We start from the raw sequence: 19,202 nt of genomic DNA on the forward strand, positions 1-19,202 counted from the left end.
GGGTACGCAGCACAGCAGGAACAGCACATGCACTGGGAGGTGGGACCTTGGCACAGGCCTGGTCTGACACCAGCCACAGGCCTTGTGAATGCACAGGCCCCACGGAACACACAGACCTGCTCAGGAACCCTCATGCAGAACTCCGCGAACTCTGCCAAGGCCTACATAAAACACCCCCTGCCAGGGTACACAGCACAGCAGGAACAGCACATGCACTGGGAGGTGGGAACTTGGCACAGGCCTGGTCTGACACCAGGCACAGGCCTTGTGAATGCACAGGCCCCATGGAACACACAGACCTGCTCAGGAACCCTCATGCGGAACTCTGCAAACTCCGCCAAGGCATACATAAAACACCCCCTGCCAGGGTACGCAGCACAGCAGGAACAGCACATGCACTGGGAGGTGGGACCTTGGCACAGGCCCGGTCTGACACCAGCCACAGGCCTTGTGAATGCACAGGCCCAACGGAACACACAGACCTGCTCAGGAATCCTCGAGGCCATCAGTGTTATATGCAGGAACACAACAGTGTCAGGAGTCAAGACCAGCTCCACGTCAAGTGTGTTAGAACTGGCACCATTTGCGTGGGTCTCCCTTCCATTTTTCGCTGTTGTCTCCTCTGTTTTTGCTGGTGTTAGATGCTCTGGGCACTGTGCCACTGCCATTCAGTGCCACAGCGCGAATGCTCCCTGTGTAAATATGACATGTGAATTGGTATATCCATGATTGTCTTATTTGGTTTGCCGATTAGTCCCTAGTAGCGTGGCCTGTGTGTGCCCAGGGCTGGTAAACCAAATGCTGCTGGTGGGCCTGCAGCGCTGGATTGCGCCACCCACAGATGCAGCTTGTAAAGTGTACCTCAGACTTGCCACTGCAGAGTCTGTGTGCAGTCCAGAACTGCCATCTTGGCTGTGAAGTGCCCACACTTCCCAGCCCCTGACCTTCCCTTGGCATCATATAAGTCACCCCTATGGTAGGATGCATTGTATGTGAAAGGTAGGACATGCCTTGGTATGTGTGGCATGTCCTGGTAGTGAATTACACCCAATTTCGTTTTTCACTACTGTAAGGCTAACTGTTCTCCATAGGCCAGTATGGGCAGTTTGACTATTACATTCTATAGTCCTAACTGACCCAAGGAACATGGTAGAAAAAAGAATTTAGTATGCCTAAGCTCACAATATCAAAATACATCTTTTAGTAAAGTTTATTTGTATATTCTGTGTTTGAAAATACCACTTTTAGAAAGTAGGTATTTTCTTGCCTAAGCCTTCCAGTGTGCTCTGCTGTTATGTGTATTGCCTGTCTGGGTTTGGAGGGACAGGACAGGCTGAGTCAGACCTGGGCTGAATAGAGAGATCTGCATTTGGAGTATGGGGTGGGGTAGCTCCTTGACCTGAATAGGGCTGTGCCTGGCAAGGTGAATGCTGGCTCCACCTCCTACTGTGCGTCTGATGGCAGACCCCCTCTTTCTGAAAGGAAGGATGCAGCCTGGTAAACAAAGTGCTCCAGGACTGAGCAGAACTGGTTCTGGGTTGGTTCAGTGACTTGTAGCTTTTGAGAACAAAGACTTTTGGGGTATAAATATCTGTGCTGAAACCCCTACAATTTGTATTGCTCCTGGACATCAAGACGAATCTCTGTCCTTGTATCTGAAGGGATCTGTAGGAGGTGACTATCCTTGTGCTTGAGTGCTGTTTCTTGGATTGGCCTGCAGTGGTTATCATTGGACTTGGAAGAAGAGGGAAAATGACTTTGAGAGAACTTTTATTAATTTTGCTAAAGCAATCACCCAAGGGCTAGGAGAGAGCTAGCCTCCTGCTGAAGTCTCAGGCACATTAGACTTCAACACCGGCCTCCTGATTCCTCCCAGCGAGGATGTCTATCTGCAGGTGAGGCTCCTGTGAGTTCCAGGGCCTCTAGTTCTTCTACAGAGAAGAGAGTGCTGAAAGCTCCGCGAACGCACATTTGCGAGCCGCCGCAGCTGAAAGCGCACCGGAAAATCATCGCGCTGTTGCCGCTGAGTGCTCGCAACCAAAGATCATCGCATCGCACGTTTGCGGGCTGCCAAGCGCTTGCTAACTCCAGAGATCGTCGCATCGAGATCATCGAATCACGATATCGCAGGGCTGACGCCGGGCGTCTGCCATTTTCATGGCATCGCATCAGGATCGTCGCTCCTTCGTGGTGCGCCATTTCTTCGCATCGCAACCTGATCGCAAACACAACAGGATCGTCGCCTCGTCTCCTCCCTTGCGGCAAGGAGTCATCGCATCAATGACCTAGCGTGCAGAAGTTTGTCGCTTTGTCCCTGCACACATCAGCAGATCGGCGCATCGTCTCCTCCCTCGCGGCAAGGATTCATCGCATCGCCGGCCTTGTGTGCAGAAAATCATCGCTACAGCTTCTTTGCGACATTTTGTTGGTTTTGCTATGAAATCCAGGTACTTTGTAAGTAAAAGGGTCGCAGAGACCACTGCTTTGAACTGAACTCCTCTTTGCACACTTCGAACTATTTTTGCAGCCTTTCAAGAGTGATCCTATTTTACAGTATTGTGGCTTTTTATCGTTATTGGTCTTGTGTTAAGTCTATATATAAAGATACCTATTTTTTATAACTACTTGTGTGGTGTCCCTTTGTAGTGTTCTTCACTGTGTTACTGTGTATGGTCATAAATGCTTCACACACTGCCTCTGGGATAAGCCTAGCTGCTCGTGCTGCGTTACCACAGGGTTGAGCAGGGGTTATCAAAGGGTGTAGCCCGCTTACTCTGACTTAGGAAGAAGGGTCCCTACTTGGACAGTGGCCAGCCATTGCCAACTCGAGACCCCCATTTCTAACAAAGTGTACAACAGCGAAAGGTTTGTAGAGGAGCACACTGTGCTAGAGCCACATCTCTGGAGAATCACCCAGTGTTGTGGCATACTGCTCACCTTGCGCCTTTCATGTCACCTCTGGTCTTGGTTCAGCTGCTGCACTCGCACTTGCAGTTCCATGAGTAGGAACTGAGACCCAGATGTATGTACCTCTCACACAGCGCAGCGCAGCGCAGCACCCAAAGTTGCTGCACTACGGTGCATGAGTAGAGTGCAGGATAGTGCCATAGCTAGTAAGATATGACACTCTCCCCCCCTCTCCCTAGCGCGGGTGCACAATCCAGCTTCTGAGCGGCACACACACACACCTTTGCAACTCAGTATAAAGGTCTTTACGTGAGTCTAACATAGGTTTTATACTGGAAGGGCGCTCTTCCCGTACAAAATATTATACTTAGACTAACCTTACTACCTTTCCCACATTGTGTGTGTGCTGTACAGTGCAGCACACATGCAAAATGGGAAAAATTAGGAGAAATAAAAACATTTCCCGTTTTTAACACGTGTGTTAAAGTGGCGTTCATTTTTGGTGCAAAACCCTGCCTACTATTGTTAGTAGACAGGGTTTTGCATCAAAAACCATGGGTGGTTGCACAGGAACACCCATGTACCACTCATGGAATGCCCCCTTGATGCAGAGTAATGTAAAGAAGCGCTTCACACTGGTTTGCCTTAGTTTTTCCTACAAGCCAAGTCAAATACCAATTTGTGTTGGTTTGTAAATCCTAAAAAGGATTTTGCATCGGGTCTGTGTTAAAAAGTAACGCAAAACTTTTGTAATCTGGCCCAAAATATTCCATTGACATAAGTGACACTGTGTTAGTGCCTCGTCCATGTTCCTCCGTTTACTTTCCACACACTTTATAAGTGCATCACTTCCCTTCTATATGAAACATTTGCAACCAATTAAACAAATATTATTGTTTATTTTTTAACTGAATGAATATTTAACCCCTTCAGCGCGGCGCGGATTTCCGCGCTGTGCTGTAGGTTCTGTGCGCGGGCGGGCCCATGACGGAGCGGTTCCGTCATGCGCACAGCGCAACCGACGCACATGACGGAACCGCTCCGTCATGCGCATCGAAGGGGTTAAAGAAGTTGTCGATCCATAATTGCAAATTTGTGCAAATTTAAGGTTTGCTTTTACTTATTTTTGAAAATGAGCATTTGAAAAAGCTGATGGTTTACAATTACAAATCTGCACACATTCATGCTCCAATTTTGTATTTGTTCAGTACTTCTTATAATACACTGGTCATTCCTTTTTTAAGGTATTTTTCATTTTCAATTATGAAATACATGTAGGAAGCTGGCTCTGTATATACTATACCAAAGTAAGGTATAGTGTACATAGAGTCCAGTGAATCCATCCCCAAAGGTAGGCAGAGGTAAAAGTAGATAGCACCTAAGGTTTTGACTATAAGTTAAAACAAAAGCTTAAAGGAACTTATGATCGTAGTGTTTTTTCACGTTGTCTGCATTGGGCTGTGGACTGTATAGTTTCGTGGTTTCAGTGAGCTTTGTAAGATTGCGCAAGCCGTGAGTTGGGCCTTTGTTTCACCCGTGGCCTAACTCTTCCGGCACATGCGCGCACAGCTGCCTGGTTGCCTGACCTCCTCATCGCTACATATCTGAAGTATGTCAAGCACGTCACAGCTGAGTCTTGATCCCGTAGCGAACGCGTATGGAGGGTTGCTAAGCAACACAACGCCGGACACCCAGTGCCTCCTTACAAAATGCTAACAGCTCTTATTTCTCTCTACAATTACTGTGTTAAAGCCACTACAGAGACAAAACATGTTCTCATCGTATTTAAGATACTTTATTTGGCTTCTATTTTGACTAATTTAAACAAGGCTTATTCCATTCTTAAATTATTTCAAGCGGATTGCAACAGTGATTTGCACACTAAAGCAGATCTAAAGTGATTAGCATATGCTATTTTGGGTCAAAGTACACGGTGATCTGCACACCATTTTTGTTCTACTATATGTCAAGCAAAATACACCGTGATCTGCACACCATATATATATTTTCTTTCTTTGATGATTTTGAAGTTCTTCTGTTTTAAGTGTTTATTTTAGCAGATCATAAAACAGTGATCTGCACACTCAATCTTCTTTTGACAAGTATTGTACATTTTGTAATTTTTCTCCTATTTTCTAGGGTTTAAACACTTAACAGACATGCAATCTGTAACTCCACCTCCTTCTTTTCTGGAATCTGCTGGAGAGCCTCCTGCCAGATGGGAGGTTTGGTTTGACGCTATTCAAACTTACCTTGGAGCCATCGGTGCTTCTAGGTTCAGTAATGAACGAAAAAAAAATCTTCTCCTTCACTCCCTTGGTTTCGAAGGAAGGTCCATCTTCAAACATCTTCCTGAAGTTGTTAATCTTCCTGGGGATGATATTGATGATTACCAAGACACAATTATGAAACTTAAAACAAGGTTTCACAAACAATCAAGTTTGATGGTTTTGCAACACACATTTTTTAAGAGGCAATAAAATGATTGTGAAGATATTGATGCTTATATTTCCACACTACGTAAGTTAGCATCTGAATGTCAATTTGAAATATTTACTGATCAATTGATCAGGGACCAGTTTGTTTGTCATTGCAGGGACAAACAAAAACGTCAGAAGCTTTTGTCTCTTGCTAATCCTGACTTGGATGAAATGATAAAAATTGCTAAAAGCATTGAGACTTCCCAAGTGTCTTTCAAAGAGTTAGAGGATAAGCATGTCAATCCTGTCAATGTCGGCTCAACTATTTCTAAGCCGAAACTAAGCGAATTTCGAAAGTCTTCTAATAAAAACTCTACAATTAGAAACTCTGGCTCAGGGAAAAGTCCATCTGATATTCATAATGTTAAACAAATGTGTAACAGATGTGGTAATTTTCCACATCAAAAGGGTGCTAAGTGTCCTGGTGCCAATGTGGTTTGTAGTTACTGCAAATAAATAGGACATTTTGCGAAAGGTTTGTTTAAAAAAAAAATTCAATGAACAGAAAAGGTCTGTTGCATGTGTTTTGGAGTCAGATTGTGAATCTGATTCTGAAATTGTTTCTGTAGTTACTGAAATCATTGACCATGTTTCTAATGTCAAAGACCCCATTGAATGTGTTGATCCTATTGCGGAGATTTCAATAGGAGGTAAACCACTTAATGTGCTAGTAGATTCAGGGGCAAGAATTACTATGTTAACTAAAGAGTTGTTTTTTGAAACATGGGATGACAGATCTCTTCAACCTCCTGATCGCTCACCAGTCTCCTATGAGGGTCGCAAAATTGATCTTCTGGGATATTTTGTGGATGACCTTATTTTCAAAGATAGGAACATTTCTAGCAGAATTTATGTTGCTGTCAAAGCATTGAACATCCTGGGATGGTACCACCAAGGCTTATTTGGTATGATCCTCAAACCTGAGTGTGCTGAACAAGTTCTTGTAATTTCTGAGGGGGAAGACCTTGTCAAGTGGAAGATCATTTTCCATCAGTTTTTTTCTGGTGAGCTTGGGACCATTCGTGGTTTTAGGCATAGAATTATTGTCAAAGATGGATCCTCTCCTGTAAAGCACAATTAAGGGGTGTACCTTTCAGCGTTCGAGAGGATCTCGAAACAGAACTAAATTCTCTGTGCGATCAAAGGATAATTGAGCACACAGAATCTTCCTTGTGGCTTTCGCCCTTAGTCGTTGCATGCAAGAAATGTGGGAAGTTGCGTGTTTGTGTGGACTTGAGGTCTCTCAATAAAGAAATTTGAATAGACTCTCACCCACTACCCAAGATTTGTGATCTATTTTCAAGTGTCAGAGGTTCTTGATACTTTTCTAAACTGGGTCTAGCCAGTGCATATCATCAGATTGAGCCAGAGCCAGAATCTCGTCACCTTACTGCATTCATATCTCCTTTAGGCACATTTCAATATAAACGGATGCCGTTCGGGCTTGCTTCGGCAGCTTCCGTTTTTCAATAGGTCATGCAAAGCATGTTAGGTGGAATTGATGGCATTCTTGTATTTCAAGACGGTGTCCTTATACCCACTAAAGACATTTCTTCACATAATTTTCTCCTAAGAAAGGTAATGGAGATTTTCAAAGATCGTGGTGTGGTTGTTAAGTCAGAAAAGTGAAAGTTTCTCTGCGATGAGATTGACTATTTAGGTCATCACATTTCTGGAGAGGGCATTAGACCTAGACAAGGACTGTCAGATGCAATTATTTGTGCCCCTGCTCCCGTAGACAAAATAGGAGTAACGTCTTTGCTGGGTTTACTAGAATATTATTCGAAGTTTATTCCTAACTACGCATCTGTAGTACGTCCTATTAGTTCGCTGCTCAGGAAAGGTGAGTTTTTTTGTTGGTCAGATCATTGTGCTTCAGCTCTGAGTCTTGTTAAAGAGTATCTTGCTGACAGTGATGCTCTTAAGCCTTATGATCCTGCTTTACCCAGCTGTATCACGGTTGACGCCAGTCAAGTAGGCCTGGGGGAATTTTTGACGCAAGATTCACCGTGTGGTGAAAATACAGTTGATTTTGCGTCTAGAGTCCTGAGGAATGGAGAACTTCAATACTCTGTAATAGAAAAGGAGTTATTGTCTTGTCTGTGGGACATTGAAAAGTTCAGTTCCTACGTCTGGGGAAGACGTTTTTTGTTAAGGACGGATCACAAACCACTTGTAAATATACTTGGTGCGGGCACAAGTAATTACTGTTCTCCGAGAATTATCAGGATGGTCTCTCGTCTGATCCAATACCAGTTTGATGTTGTTCACATGTCTGGGGGCAGAAATATCAGAGCTGATTTTTTTATCTAGGTTCCCCATGCGGGACAATGGAAAAGAGTCCTTTGTTGTGGATTGCAGTGAAGAGGATTCAGATGACTGTTTTATTGCTGCAATTGATTAACCTGAGCATAGCCTTGGCACAGAAGAGAGTTGGATGAAGGCACTGTCTAATGATGAAGTTTTGCAACAAGTGTGCGAGTATGTAAGGACTGGTTGGCCAAGAGAACATGTTCTGCCTCAATATTTGCAACCTTTCTGGAAGGTTGAATCTGAGATTTCAATGTAGGGGGGTGTTTTAGTACGTACCGACAGACTTATTCCTCCACAGAGCCTTAGAAGAAGTATCATTGTTAAGGCCCATGAGGGACATTTAGGTTCAACACTTACTAAGCGTAGAGTTCGTGACTGTTTTTGGTGGCCCTCCATGGACAGTGATGTGTGTGACGTGGTTGATGTGTGCTCAATTTGCAGGTCTGCTGACAAGGGGTTGAAAGTATGTCCTTCTGTACCTTGGTCCAAGTTGGGGTTGGACATTGTTGGTCCTTTAGAAATGTTGCCAGGAGGTTCTCGTTTCATTATGGTGTTAATAGGCTATGCATCTAAATGGCCTGAGTTAAAGTTTGTTAAAGAAATTTCCTCTTCAAGTGTTATTGTTTTTTTAAAGGATGTTTTTATGCGGGAAGGTTTTCCTGAAACATTGGCGACAGATAATGGTACACAGTTTACCAGCACTGTGTTCGAAACTTTCTCGCAGTCATGCAACATCAAGCATGTAAAAAGTTCTTTGTACCATCCCTAGTCAAATGGTCTTGTAGAACGTATGAATAGGGTTGTGGGAGACTGCATCAGATGGGCAAAATCTTCTAACTGTAATGTTGTTAACTCCATAAATAGCATGCTTTGGTTCTATGGGACCACTCCACACTCCACGACTAAAATTTCTCCATTTGAATTATTGAGAGGGAGAAAAGCAAACACTAGTTTCAAACCAGCATGGATGAATAAGTGGATCAAGTCTGTTTCTGATGTTAACAGTCTTATGAAGGTGGTAAAAGAAAATGTTTTTGATTCTCAATTAAAACAAAAATCTTGGTTTGACAAGAAGAAGTCTGTAAAAATTGTACCTGTATTTGTGGGGGATTTTGTCCGTGTTAAATCTTCCATTCATGTTAAGAAGGGTGAGAGTAAGTTTGGTCCACCTATTTTGGTCACCCGGGTGGGAAAAAATGCTGTACATGTTGAGGGAGGCAACTTGTGGAACGTAGGGAAAATTGTTAAGGTAAAAAAAGTTGTTCCGTGTTCTTCAGATGTGCCTATGTCTCCCAAGACTGTTGGTCTCCAAGTTCCTCTTAGGAGGAGCACAAGATCGAAGGTGATTCCTAAAAGGTATCAAATGTGAACTTTGAAAGATATCTGTTGTGAATTTTTGTATTATTTTATGCTTTTATGTTCTTATGTTATTTTTTTTATTTTTTATTTATTGAGAAGAGAGGATATGTTATATTTTCTCAATAGTTCTTTAGTCTTAAATGAATAACACTGTGCTCAGTTAATGTGTACTGCATTCTAGGCTCTGTAATGTGGAATGTTAATGGTTGTCTGGACGCACTGTCACTGGGTTCTAGATTTTGAAATTGTCAGAGAGAGAGCAGTTGGGATCAAGCGCTTTACCATCGACTTTGATGTCTCTGCTGTGTAGCTGTTCTACATTAAACTCAACTCAACATTCTGGCTGCCTACTTGAGTTTATTACTACAGACATTTCCTAAATAAACGGTAAGTAAATCAGTTTTTGTAAGTTTACAGTTTCTTAAGGTTTCATAAAATCTTCCAACTCCACACTTAAAACATTTTTCACAGAAAAGCAGTCAATGCAATCCTATGGGAGTAAATGAAGTTATCGGTTTAAAGGTAAGTACTTAGTTTTGGGAGTTGGATTTCTGGGGTTAGAACAAGGGTTCCCCCAGGATCAAGGATGCACGCCAAGAACACCCTCAGCGGCACTAGGGCGGCCGGGTGCAGAGTTCTGAGGCTCAATGTTATCCAACGGAGGATAGGGGGCCTCCAGTTGGTGACTGCTCACGAGCAAGGTTGAGGAAGCAAAGGTCCTGGACTTGATCTCAGTGCAAAGGGGGGTTCAAGTTAGCACCCAAGGTGCACCCACAGCGGAACTAGGGCAGCCGGGTGCAGGATGCTGTTTTGGCTTCGGATGCCCAGTGACGTTCAATGAGTGTTATCCGGAGAAGATCAAACACTGCAGGCTCGGGCAAGAAGATCTTCTGGAGGCGGCCACCGCGACCACCATAAGTTGGGATGTCAGGGGTTGCCCGGACACCGTAGATTGGGCTACCCAAGACCGTAGGGCGTTGGGTGCAGGGGTGTCTTTTGGCATCGGGTTTTTCTTCCCGGCTCTGGTCACTTTTGGGGGGATTTTCCAGAAAGGGGCTGCAGGCGTCGTCGGGAGACTTGAGGTGGGTCAGGGATCACCAGATCCCAGGTCAGGATCGCTGGAGAGACCTCCTCATGGTGTTGGGTCACTGGAACTCAGGCCGTGGGCGTCGGGTGCAAAGTGGTGCAGACTCGCGGAATTGGCCAGAGCCAGAGTCTGTTGGTGAGCAAATCCGGTGCTCACGGGAGACAGACAAAGTCTGGTTAGGGAAGGCGGGGCAGTTTCTCTGGGTTCTGGGTGGTTGTTGACTGCAGGAAATAGCGAGATTCTGCTGGAGCAGGTTGAGGTCACAACAGGCCAGTAGGGCTGGGGCCAAGTCAGTTGGTGTCCTCCTCTTATTCCTTCAGCATGGCTCTTCAGTCCTTCTTCTTCTTGTTTCTTCTTGTCTGAGGAGGCAAGGTTCGGGGTTGCCCCTAAATACAATATTTAAGAGTGTTTCAAGTAGGTACAGGTTGAGACCAAAGAGTCGCTTCCTTGGGGAGGGTAAACCCCCTATTATGCCACCCTCCAGTGGGAGGGGGGCATAAGCCTCACTCTGGTTGGCTGGGTCCCCCCATCTTCAAGATGGCGGGAACTGAGAGTTGTGTTTCACCTGGCTTCCACCACCTGAGGGGTGTGGTTGGCAAAGGTGGGCACACCTCTTTTACTATATTGGTTTTCCTACCGATTATCCCACCCAAAGTAGGGGTTAGAACCGGTGGGGGGCAGTTGCTGGGAGCAGCAAATGGCTGTGGCACCTCACAAAGGCGGCAAGCTTCGAAGATTCCCCTTCGTGGTCCCTGCCCATCACGGGGGAGGAGGCTTGGCACCTCTACCCAGGATGTGCATTGTTTCAGGCCCCCGAGAGCGGGAGACTCTCAACCCAGGGGTCCAGAAAAATGACTGGTGGTGGCAACTGGTGTGCAAGCAGTCAGCCAAGACACTAGAGCCAGGTCGTTTTTCAGGGGGTATCTCTAAGATGCCATCTGAGCGCATTTTTCATTAAATCCCACACTGGCATCTGTGTGGGTTTAATGTGCTGAGAAGTTTGAAGTCAAACTTCTCAGTTTTCAGTAAAGCCTTGATGGTTCTATGGAGCTCGTTTATACAAACTACTAGACCATATACTCTTTATGGCTTTACTGCACTTACAATGTCTAAGAAGGGACTTAGACACTGTAGGGGTACAGGGCTCATTCACCTGTACCCTCACCAGTGGCATAGTGCACCCAGATGGAGGGGTGGCCAACCTATCCCAGGGCAGTGGGTTGTAGGCATGGCACACAGGGATGTGTGCCATGTTTACTCTTCAGTTTGTTCTGCACCAAAACACGCAGCCTGCAATGGCAGTGTGTGTGTGCGAAGGTGCAGGCCCTCTAAGGGTGGCACAATATGTGCTACAGCCCTTAGAGGCCTTCCCTGGTGACAGTGCCCTTGGTACCAATGGTACCTTTTACTATCGACTTACATATGGTCAGAGAGTTGTCAATTTGGGTGTGCAACAGTACAGATTTAGGGAAAGAACATAGGCCCTGGGTACCTGGTTGGCAGGAACACAGGGCACACTTAGTCAAAGAGCATCAACATCTGCCAAAAGGTGTGGGGGACAACCATGCAAAAAGGGGCACTTTCCTACAATGTACATTTACTTTTGTAATGGTTTCTACTAACAGAACAATAATCCTTGATGCAATTGCCATTTGATTATGTTTGTGAAGAATTTGTAAAATTAACATTTCATTTATGGGAGTTTGTGTAATGTCCCACCTGCTCAGACCAAGAGGAGTTTTACGTTGTGCTTACGTCTTCTTTTCCTGCCCCCTGTACTACTAGGTGTGGAGTTTCTGCATTTAAACTATACCCGGTATTACCAGGTGCAGAAGTACATGCGGATACCGCTAATGACTGTCCACACAACTCATATTCCGAGACATCAATCAGGTTAAGAAAAATGTTTGTCCCTGGAATTTGAAATAAGGTGCAGATCGGAATTACTGGGTCTAAATCCGATGCAGGGCCCCCATTCTGGGAATGAATCGGCTTCCAGCTGCTCTGTGGTGCAAGGAAACGGGAGAGGTTGGGGGAAGAAGAGTAGGGGGGGTGGAGAGGGTGTTAGGGCACAGCAGAGTCTATGGGCTTGCAGGGCATAGGGGTGCCATGGAGGCAGGGCCGGACTGGGAACCAAAACCGGCCCTGGCAAAGTGCTTGGACGACGCCTGGGGGCTTGGGGGTGCGGCTGAGCGGTTTGCCAGGGCCGGTTTCGGCCAATTTAGTTACAGTGGCCAATATTGCAGCTATGCTGCTAAAAACGTCCCCGTAACAAAATCGGCCCACCAGGACCCCCAAACCTGCTCCAGCCCTGGCGACCCACCAGGGAAATGCCCAGTGCCCGCTACGGCCAGTCCGGCCCTGCATGGAGGGGGTAAGGATGACGCCAGGCACCTACCCTGGGCAGTGTTGGAGACTTCAGCCTCATGTGATTTTACCGGCCAGATTTACAAGTCAGTAAAATTAGGTGCAATGTTCCTGCACCTAGTAGTTCGGGATTCTGGAATGCTGGGCTGATTATAATTGGATAGGGCGGAATCTCACATGGGAATTACGCTTCACCCAACTTATAATGATGATACGAATACCACACGCAAAACCGATTCAATAGGGTTTAATGCACACATTTACCACCTCCCCGGAGAGGCTGAGTGACAGGTGCAGGCCAGGGGTTGGTGGCAGAGCGATGGGGTGGACGTTGTCTGCAATGCAGTAGCATTGGATGGTCAGTGTGCCTTGGTTGAGAGTTTAGTGGACGGGGACCAGGGCCGAGCCAAACCGCAGTCCATTCTCAATATGGTTTCATGAGCTGGTAAAGCCAGGTGCAGGAAGAGAAACCCACATATACATGAGCAGCGCGGAGTTCCTTCCACCTGAGGATTCTGATGCGCTCAAGATGCAATCAGGACCTACGACTTGTGCTACAACACCAGGTAACATTGTCGAAGTTAATTGCCATAAAACATGTCTGTTTGTGTTAGATTACAAGCTCCTGAGAGTTGGTGTCTCTTGGGCACACAACATTTTTGGTGGATAAACATAAGGTGATGTTTGTGCATTTTTTTTATCATCACAGTGCTAATATTTTGCTGCCCCTTACTTCTACCGGTACAGTATGTGCCATGGGCACTACTTCAGCTATAGCTTAGAGTGTTATGTGCCCGGGACAAGAACATCAGATCGCTGACCTGACCTGTGTGTACACCTAAGCCATCATGAAGCCCCTTTTAGTATACTTTGGGGCATATTTAACAACGTTTTGCATCACCCTTGCACCATGCAGGGCAATGCGAGGGTGACGCAAAAACAAGGTGTGATTTACCAAGCCACTCAAGGCCATCTTGTGTGACCTTGCTGTGATTGGTAGATCTGGAGGTATGGAAGGCAGCGCAAGTCATTGGCTTCTGTTACTCTGCGCCAGTAAGGTGTTCCATGAGTGGAGCGTAGTGTTCCTACGCATCCACCAATGGATTTTGGCACATTTCCAGATTTACTAAAGGTGGTAGGCCTAAGAATGTCTCAAAATGCTACGCCGCCCCAGGTGAGGCGTAACAAGGAGAAATAATATTTCCCCTTGTTTTTTCCATGCAGCACAAGTAGAAAGAGAAAAACGCCTCAAAGGATTGTTCTTGTGCAGGAAGGTGTCCCTTCCTGTATAAAACAATTGTGCCCGCAATGCAGGCACCCGTGTACCATGGTGCAAGGTTGCCTGTGTTGGCACTAGGCAGCCGAAAGTGCGCCACCGCAAGGAACGAGCAGGAATGCGCCACATCCTGATAGATATGGAGCATTCCTGTCATCTCTCTTTTACGCAGTGCGGCACAGCAAGGAGCCTTGAGCTGTGTGAAAAAATGATAGATATGGCCTAGTGTTTGAAAGAGAAACACACAAAGTGGTCCAATGTGCTAGTTATCAAAGCAACACTGGCCGTGGTAATCTTTAAAGAAGGCCTTGGTCTTTCTGCCATGTACGGTTTTGTGGGATTGTCTATGTGTGTTAAGGCCTTGATAATTGCTCCATCAGGGGCTTGTGACAGGTAGCCTTGTGGGGTTAAGTTTTAGGTTTAAGCCAAGAATCCTTTCAAGGTCTACTCCATCTCAGCACGTATCCTCTCTTTCACTGGTGGTGGCAGTGCATTGTTGCTGGTTTATACAAAAAGCTCTTTTATTGGATACAAGCACACAGCTCTTTTTAGCACTCTGTCCAAGATGCCCTTTGTGCCAGGGAAACTGAATCAAATGTCTGCTGGGCAGTTGGAGGCATAGGGGTCTCGTGGCAGCCAGTGGTCATGGTGTGTCACATGGATGTCCAGGCGACCAGCTTGCTAGCGTGCTGGTCACTGCATGATATCTTGGTGACTGAACGTGGACACCTTGTCATGGGAGCATTAGCCACCCACTTAGTCGGCTTCAGCAGCAGACGGGCAGCATTATCATGTTACCTCAATAATCATATGCCACCGGGGCACGGGGTAGAAGGCTGGTAAGAAGTGGCTTGGATGTTTGGTGGACAGACTGAAAGCTGATGAAGGAGTTTTGCTAATAGCCAAATGACAGTGCCAAATGCCCACGTGGATTACCTGTCGACACTTCCATGAACTGGGTCGCCCATGAATAGCAGCACGAGAAGCTCTCGGAGTCTACTCTCGTGGGTTTTAACTCCCTATTCCCAATACTTCATTTCTCGCCCATCATGGCTTCTCCTGCCATATTGGAAGCTACCAACAGTTGTGAATTCTGTTTTTTTATTTCTCCAAGAGGATATAATAGCTTCATCTGAGGAGAAGCAATGGAGCAAATGACCACCTTTTCAGAGATCAGTGACCTCAAAGAAGACGGTTGCATTAAAATTTGATGTGGCGGCAAAAGTTATCCAGAAGAACCTTCATTTGAGACTGCAAACCCTTATGAAGAGGCAGACAGGAATATGAGACATACATTAATCGAAAGCTGCGGTGACGTAGCAGCCACCATCAAATCAAAGCTGCCTGCTGTGTCTGGACATGATTGGCTCTTCGGGTGCCTCAGCACATGAAACAACGTGTCGCTGAATAAGGAACAAAACACTTGGTAACTCATCAGCTTTATTCCTGGACGCCAATTTGTGGTGGTAAACCCACTATATCCAACATCCTCCAGTCCCTACAGCTATTGCATGAGATGTCTTAACTGGCTGCATGAACATTGGTAGGTATGAGTGTCAATCAGTCGTCTGTGGGCGGATCATGCATGTGTACATATATTGGTGTTAGTTGAGAGTGACATTGCTTGTTTGTGTGCTAGTCTGTGTCTTTGTACAAGTGCCTGTGCGTACATGTGAGGGTGGAGGTAAGGGCTGGATGGTAAGTCGGCTAGAGCACACCCAACATATTTTCTTTCATCGACTGAAGGGAAAGGGGTGGGAGGGGTCAGAACCGTCAGGACCCATCACCCTTCACTCCAGGTGTCCACGCGACGCCCCTGGGCCGGCTTCTTCTGGTGCAGGCCCTTGGGTTTCTTCTTAATGCTGGTCTCCTTGCAGATGCAGTTCTGCACCCACATGACTTTGCGCGAGATCTCGGCTCCGCCCTCACACTGGAACTTCAGTGGGACAGTGTGGGTTTTGGAGGGCACGCAGCTGCGCCCGTTGGTGCAGTATCCGCAGTAGTTGGGCATCAGAGGACGTTGAGTCTGGCAACCCTTGAAGGTCCACGTCTCAGCCTCCACCGGGCGGACCAGTCGAGTACACTTCTTCCCACCCTTGATGACCTATCACGAAGAAGAAATAAGACAGGTGAGACGGGCCACCAGTGGGAGGTAGCCAAGTCACTCAAATTGTGCCCAAGTGTTTAATAAACGAGTGGTCAAGCAGAATGTGTAGTAGTCACAGTGAACAATTAATTATGTGGCTTTTTTTCCTCATGGGCCCGCGGCAGGCACATTTCCGGACCCAGCGTGCCTACTACAGAGTACAAGTCAACCAGTCAACAAAACCACCATAGGCAAATCCAAATTAAGGTTAGGAGTGTGCGAAATTATAATTTTGCCTGCAAAGTTTTGTAAAGGTTGTCGCCAGTTGGTGAAATTTCTGCACCCACAAAGGTTTTAGCAGGAGATTTTTTAAAAAAACATTCTTGCAATAGAATTCTTCCTAAAAATTTTTTGAGAGTTTCGCCCTCTTTTTTTTACATCTATTTTCTTGAAGAAAAACTCACCTACTTTCCCCGGTGGCTTAAAACACTTCCTAAAGTTGTAAGAAACTACAATTGCACATCTTATGCACCCTCAGTTAAGATCACCTGTGCCAGTCCCTCAAGGTGGAATCTGCCCAATAGAACCAATTAGATTTTATCATAAGTGCAACCCTATAGTTTTTAATAAAAGTCAATGAGGTTCTAATGAGAAGACAGTTAAGACAGAATATTTTTTATTTGTGCCATTATGGGTGTTTGTAGCTGAACAGGGTTCAATGGGCAGGCGTGGGCCACAAGTAAACTTTTTTAATGGGCACTTTTACAATATGTTTTAGAAAAGGCCCATATAAATAACTTTCCACGTTATATGTTTTAACCGTACTACACCTTGAATGCAGGTGGTCAACGTGGCCACCATGATCTTTGTTAGCAAGATAAATAAAAATAGAGCATTAACATCGCTTTCGAGTCAGATTGATATTTTTCTGTCTCTGGAATGCGAGAGTTACACAGCGACTCCTGCAGGCGGTTACAGTTACTGCACTTTTAGGACCATGCTCCATCTCAGCTAAGAAGGCCAGACACCGCTGGACCCACCAATGACGGGGGAGCGTGCACTACACTTTAAAAAATATTTTTACTGGATGATCAGCATGTCGTTATATAAATTCCTGTTACATCTTACCCTAACGCTATTGTGTTTGAAATTGGTTGGAGACGCGTCACAGGACAATGGTGAGTTCGGCCAAAAATTGAGAGTCATGTGCCCTCGGCTAGAGTTAAATAAGGGTTTAGTGAAGTCAAATGCAGAGGCAGAGGGATGATGCTGACCCTCTGTAGACCCTCTGCAGCCCTATCGAGTCTTCCCTAAACAACCTAGATCAACCCCTCCACAAAGACATTTCCCTCTCGCCAATGAAAGTATACTCTCCCCCTCTTTCATATATAAACGATGGACTGTTTAAAACCAGGGCCCATATGTATGAAACTATCTTGCAGTCGTAAACACTCTGATTAAGACATTTTGACCCATGTGACAAACTGATTTTAGTAGTCAGACAGACTTGTGAATTGAAATTGCACCTTCCATGTTGGACTGGTAACTCATTGTGGAAGGGAAGTAGTCCATTTTGGAGACCTCCCCTTTTGTGTATTGTGGTAAAGTTTTAGGGAGAATAGGCAATGGCCCAGGATACCACTTCCAACTCCACTGAAACTTTAAAAAAAAAGATTTTTTTTTAAAACCAGCCCTATTTCTTTTTATTTTACTTAAAAACAAGCACAGGCATGGTGGTCTGCTGCGCCTTGCAGGCAGCCAACCCTATTGCTTTGACCAATCAGAGTGTGTTGTAAGTTGCTACAAACATAATGAGTATTAATTAAGTAGGTCAGACTGCCACCCACGAAGATTCCTTATTTCGAGAACTGACCTGTTAGTACCTAGGTTGACATGCAAACTAAGGGGCAGATTTACTAACATTTGATGCAGCGCAAAGCAGCAAGACAACCCTCTGCGCTGTGCTACTCTGTGGTAAATGGAGGGGGCAGGAAAGCGCCACATCTACCAAGATATGCTGCAGTCCTGCTCTTTCTCTATGATGGCGCACTAGTGGCTGCTAATTGCCAAAGCTGGCAGTCTTACACCATGGTGCAAGGGTGCTTGTGTTGCAGACAGAACTGTATTTGTGAGGAAGGTGCACCTTCCTGCAAAAAAACATTTCCCAGAGGCTTTTTCCGCCTTTCTATGTGTGTTGCAAAATAAAAAGATGAAAAAACGAGGTGAAAAAACATATTGCTTCTCGTTATGCCTCCTCAGGGTGGGCATAGCATAGCGACACATTCCCAGGTTAACTATTATTAGTAAATCTGGAAATGCCCCAAAAACCATGGGTTGATGCGTGGGGACAGCCATGTTCCACCCTTGGAATGCCTTTCCAGGGCACAGTGATGCATGTCACCAACTTGCGTTACTCTATATATACCATGCCATGCACAGCCACCTTGCGTTACTCTAGATATACCATGCCATGCAGAGCCACCTTGCGTTACTCTAGATATACCATGCCATGCAGAGCACCTTGCGTTACTCTAGATATACCATGCCATGCAGAGCCACCTTGCGTTACTCTAGATATACCATGCCATGCAGAGCCACCTTGCGTTACTCTAGATATACCATGCCATGCAGAGCACCTTGCGTTACTCTAGATATACCATGCCATGCAGAGCCACCTTGCATTACTCTAGATACACCATTCCATGCAGAACCACCTTGCGTTACTCAAGATATACCATGTCATGCAGAGCCACCTTGCGTTACTCTAGATATACCATGCCATGCAGAGCCACCTTGCGTTACTCTAGATAAACCATGCCATGCAGATCCACCTTGCGTTACTCTAGATACACCATGCCATGCAGAGTTACCTTGCGTTACTCTAGATATACCATGCCGTGCAGAGCCACCCGGCGTTACTCAAGATATACCATCCCATGCAGAGCCACCTTGCGTTACTCTAGATATACCATGCCATGCAAAGTCCCCATGCGTTACTCTAGATATACCATGCCATACAGAGCCACCTTGCGTTACACTTCATATACCATGCCATGCAGAGCACTTTGTGTTACTGTAGATATAGCATGCCATGCAGAGCACCTTGTGTTACTCTTGATATACCATTCCATGCAGAGCCACCTTGCGTTACTCTAGATATACCATGCCATGCAGAGCACCTTGGGTTACTCTAGATAAATCGTGCCATGCAGAGCCACCTAGCGTTACTCTAGATATACCATGCCATGCAGAGCCACCTTGCGTTACTCTAGATATACCATGCCATGCAGAGCCACCTTGCGCTATTCAAGATATACCATGCCATGC

General features: G+C 45.7%; 1 protein-coding gene across 2 annotated transcripts in view; it reads right to left on the reverse strand.

Annotated features, from left to right (window-relative positions):
* Nucleotides 1-15,211: 15,211 nt before the first annotated feature.
* The window catches only part of LOC146869745 (CCN family member 1-like), an 80,937-nt gene continuing 76,946 nt past the window's right edge, over nt 15,212-19,202 (reverse strand). For both annotated transcript variants that reach the window (XM_085614100.1, XM_085614090.1), the window contains one exon: nt 15,212-15,893. In XM_085614100.1, the coding sequence (XP_085470226.1) occupies nt 15,573-15,893 (321 nt within the window). In that variant the 3' untranslated portion in view covers nt 15,212-15,572. The remainder of the gene's footprint in view (nt 15,894-19,202) is intronic.

This window comes from Triturus cristatus, chromosome 1_1 (genome assembly GCF_964204655.1).
Source record: "Triturus cristatus chromosome 1_1, aTriCri1.1, whole genome shotgun sequence".
Classification (NCBI taxonomy): domain Eukaryota; kingdom Metazoa; phylum Chordata; class Amphibia; order Caudata; family Salamandridae; genus Triturus; species Triturus cristatus.